Source organism: Anoplopoma fimbria, chromosome 18 (genome assembly GCF_027596085.1).
Source record: "Anoplopoma fimbria isolate UVic2021 breed Golden Eagle Sablefish chromosome 18, Afim_UVic_2022, whole genome shotgun sequence".
Taxonomy (NCBI): domain Eukaryota; kingdom Metazoa; phylum Chordata; class Actinopteri; order Perciformes; family Anoplopomatidae; genus Anoplopoma; species Anoplopoma fimbria.
In genome coordinates, this window is record NC_072466.1 from 1,989,290 (window position 1) to 1,993,963 (window position 4,674).

The 4,674-nt window shown below is 47.1% G+C and overlaps 1 protein-coding gene across 1 annotated transcript; it reads left to right on the plus strand.

Annotated features, from left to right (window-relative positions):
• Positions 1-1,286: 1,286 nt before the first annotated feature.
• insm1a (insulinoma-associated 1a) lies at positions 1,287-2,506 on the plus strand. The gene is given in 2 exon segments (XM_054618990.1): positions 1,287-1,407; positions 1,410-2,506. Coding segments are annotated over 2 exon segments (1,218 nt in total).
• Positions 2,507-4,674: the final 2,168 nt, after the last annotated feature.

Sequence of the window (4,674 nt, forward strand, 5' to 3'; positions counted from 1 at the left end):
CACACACTCACACACACACAGACACACACTCACACACACACACACACACACACACTCACACACTCACACACACACACACACACACACACACTCTCACACACACACACACACACTCACACACACACAGACACACACTCACACACACACACACACACACTCACACACACACACACACACACACACACACTCACACTCTCACACACACACACACACACACTCACACACACACACTCACACACACACTCACACACACACACACACACTCACACACACACACACACACACACACACACACACACACTCACACACACACACACTCACACACACACACACTCACACACACACACACACACACACACACACACACACACACACACACACACACACACACACACACACACACACACACACACACACACACACACACACACACACACACACACACACACACACACACACACAGGGCCTCAGTGGTTCTGGTGTTGGGTTGGTTGGGTTCTGGTCGTATTTGGTTCTGTGCGTAAAAGGCACATTTGGTTTTTTTTATTTGTCCTGGAAAATCTTTGAATGTCTTGAAATCTGCGGGTCTGAACTGTCTGAAGAGGTTCAGGTTGTAAACAAACCACAGCATCAGTTTCTGATTCACTTTGATTTAAATGTCTAATTCCTCATTCATAGCTCAGCAGCTGTTTCATCTCTAAAGCTTGCAAAAATCCACATTTTCCTTCTTATTTCCCTGATCTCTTCCTCCTGACATGGTTATGTGGACTGGTGTCTCCTGTTTTGGACAAACCAGATCACCCCTCCTCCTCCTCCTCCTCCTCCTCCTCCTCCTCCTCCTCCTCCTCCACCCCAAAGGAGACACATAAAGCCTAGGCACGTGTAGATTTCTATACAAACCCATCAGACCGTAAAAGCAGGAGGCTCCTGGCGTGTGCCCGGTCGAGACGAGGAGGAGGAGGAGGAGGAGGAGGAGGAGAGAGTGTAGGGAGGGAGGGAGGAGACACAATAAAACCCCTCAGGTACATCTGCTTTGCAATCTGCAACCCCTCCTCCTCCTCCTCCTCCTCCTCCTCCTCCTCCAGCCTCTCCATCCTCCCCAAATCCACCAGGGGAGCTCTGCTGCTCCTGATTGGTCGGGGATGAGTCAACGCTGTGGTGGGAGTGTTGGGAGTGCTGGGAGTGCTGGGGGAGTCATCCTGTCGCCCTTAAAAAGAGTGCAGCTATGCAGAGCTCTGGAGGAGAGCAGCAGTGGTGCCTTCAGGGTCCGACGTCCATGCGTGAACATGCCGAGGGGATTTCTGGTGAAACGGAACAAGAGGACCAACCCGGTGTCCTACCGGGTCCGGCCCGGTGAGGAGGAGCACAAGGAGCATGCTGATGATGCTCTTCCTCCTCCTCCTCCTCCTCCTCCTCCTCTCTCCGGGTGATGGAGCCGACGCCCTGCTGTGCGGCGGCGGCTCCGGAGCAGACATCCAGACCGGTCCAGTTCGGGAACCCGGAGCTGGTGTACCAGGCTCTGCTGTACAGCCCCACCCGACCCAGCTCCTCCTCCTCCTCCTCCTCTTCCTCCTTTTTCAACCTGGGCTCTCCGGTGTCCGCGGAGTCCTTCCCGACGCAGGCTGCGCTCCCCGCCGTGGAGAACCTGTACGGCCCGGTGGACCTGAAGATCGGCTCCAGCAACAGCAGCCGAACCGGTACCAGCACCACCACCTCCTCCTCCTCCACCTCCTCCAAGCGCAAACCCAAACCCTCCTCCTCCAAGAAGACCAAAGCCATCCGGAGGCTGCACTTCGAGGACGACGTCACCACCTCCCCGGTGCTCGGGCTGAAGATCCGAGAAGGTCCGGTGGACCGGCCCGTCAGAGCCCAGCAGCCCGGAGGAGACGACGTCCCGCTGGGGGAGTTCGTGTGCCAGCTGTGCCGAGAAGCCTACCTGGACCCGTTCGCCCTGGCCCAGCACAGGTGCTCCAGGATCGTCCGGGTGGAGTACAGGTGTCCAGAGTGTGACAAGGTGTTCAGCTGCCCGGCCAACCTGGCCTCACACCGGCGATGGCACAAACCCAAGCCGCAGCCGGAGGTCGAGAAGGACAAGGACAAGGACAAGGACATGGACCAGGACAAGGACCGGGACAAGGACAGGGACACTCCCAGTCCTGGGCCGTCCGAGTCCGGCTCAGAGGAAGGCCTGTACGACTGTCACCACTGTGGGAAGAGGTTCAAGCGCCAGGCCTACCTGAGGAAACACCTGGCGTCCCAGCACGGCTCCCCAAAGCTGGAGGACGAGGAGGAGAACCTGTGTCCTGTCTGCGGGGAGAGCTTCTCCAACAGAGGAGGTCTGGAGAGGCACATCCGTCTGCTGCACTCCTCGCAGGTGTATCCGTGTAAATACTGCCCCGCCGTGTTCTACAGCTCCCCGGGCCTCACCCGGCACATCAACAAGTGCCACCCGTCCGAGAACCGGCAGGTGATCCTGCTGCAGATGCCGCTGCGTCCTGCCTGCTGATCCGGGACCTGAGGGCCACAGTCCGGCCTCAGGGCCACAGTCCGGCCTCTCTGAGGAGCCACAGAGCCACACTGCAGACTAATGTCACATTAAATGACATTACAGTCATTTAGCAGACTGTAATGCCAGATATAAAGAGATATAAATGGCACTTTGACTTCTCATCCTCTCCTTCAGTCATTTGGTTAAAAAAAAACAAAAAAACACCAAATTTAAAAATCCTTTTTAAAAGACTTTTAAAATCTTAAACTCTCAATTTATTTTCTCTTTTTGTCTCATGTCCCATGGAGATGAAAGAGGAGCTGGTTCATTTGTCTGCAGTGTAACTCACTACTGTGTCAGCTTGCAGAGGTCAGAGGTCAGGGGTTCAGTGCCTTGCTCAAGGACACTTCAGCAGGTTCTGGGTGTGTGTTTGAACCCTGGCCTGTAATCCCCTTTCACACACACACACACACACACACACACACTTTGCTTCAAGCACCTCTGACGTCACTCCCCAAACACTTAAAGCGTTAGACTGTTAATTTATTTTTCTAGCATCTCTGCACAAGTGCTATTAGCTTCTAGACCTAAGAGAGGGGGGGGGACCTGTAGCCAATTAAAAGGATGGACTCCTCTGAGTCTCATCACTCTGATTAGCTTTAACGTTGTGGATCAGTAACTAAAGAGGAACCACTAGAGTAGCCGGTTAATGCCTTCGGATTAGAAACTCTGCTGTAAAACTGCCTTAAACTGATCTGATTGTCTTTTCTTATTTATGGTTATTTTTTACAAAGCCTTCTGTATTACCACTATACAGTATATCTTAACTCCTTTTTCTTTCTATTTATTTATGTATTTATTAAATTATTTGTGTAAATTATTGCTCTGTGTGGTTCTGTGATCTGTTGCTGTGTGTTTTTTTATTTAATTTAATTTATATGCTGTGAGGAGGGAACGGTGTGTTCAAGTGACGTTAAAGCAATCAATGAGTTTTATCTACCGCTCCTGAAATAAATAACTGAATGCAATCATTGATTTCTTATTTATTTATTTCATTTTGTTGTTTTGGTTTCTTTGTAACCATTAGCTCTTCTACTGCTTTGGATGTTTCTGCAGTATTTTGCTAAATGTCCAAATATAATAAAAACCAAACTGAGAAACAGTTTCTGCTCCGTCTTGTGTGGTTTTATTTTTGGAGGTTTATAACATAAAATATCTTTGCAGATGTTGTTAAACAGCTGGATTTACTGACTTAAAGGCTGTTTAAAAAGATTTCTATACACAATGATACGACAATCCTTAATTTGATCTTTATTTATGTATTTATTGCGCTTAAAAACGCTCAAAATATGAAGAAACTTAGTCTTAAAATATTAGAATAAGACTTTAAAATCCAACAAATGTTACAAGTGGTGGAATGTAACTTAAGTACTGGACTAAAACACAGATTGAGGTACTTGTACTTGAGTCCATTATATTTATACTTTATACTCCACTACAGTTCAAAGGGAAATATTGTACTTTTACTTTTTAACTACATTGATCGTTTCAAAGTACATTTTGCTAATTATATTCTTAAAACGGGCCTTTCACTTGTAATAAAGTATCTAAACAGTGTAGTGTTACTTCCACTCCTGCAGGTTGCACGGTACAAATCTTCAGGGTCATTAAATTGCTGAATTCCTACGCGGTGTCCTGATGTAAGTTATGTCCCTGAAAGCAGCACAGGTGAAGGTGAGCTCTCTGATGTCTAAGAGCTTCTTTATTTATTCATCAGTGACAAATGTATCTTTTTTATCCAAAACAAATCAAGAGAAGCACAATTTAACATTTTAAACATTTATGTGTGAATCCAACCAGCTGTTGTGTCTTAAAATCTGTAACAAAGAAAAGAAAATAACTTTATTTACAACTATTATCTTTCTAATTCTATTTTTTTAGGTTCATATCCATATTCTCATATTCTTTTGAAGTACTTTATTTAATTGGGAAATTACACTGAGTTAATCTGAAATAATAGGAATATACACACTGTATTCTGTACACAGGGGTGGAAGAAGTATTTCAATATATTACTTCAGTAATATCACTGTAAAAAAGGACGCCTCTGTTTGTTACAAGTAAAAGTCCTGAAAGGCATTCTGGGAAACGGAGGAAAAAGTAAACTGGAGAAAAAAAGTAGCTGA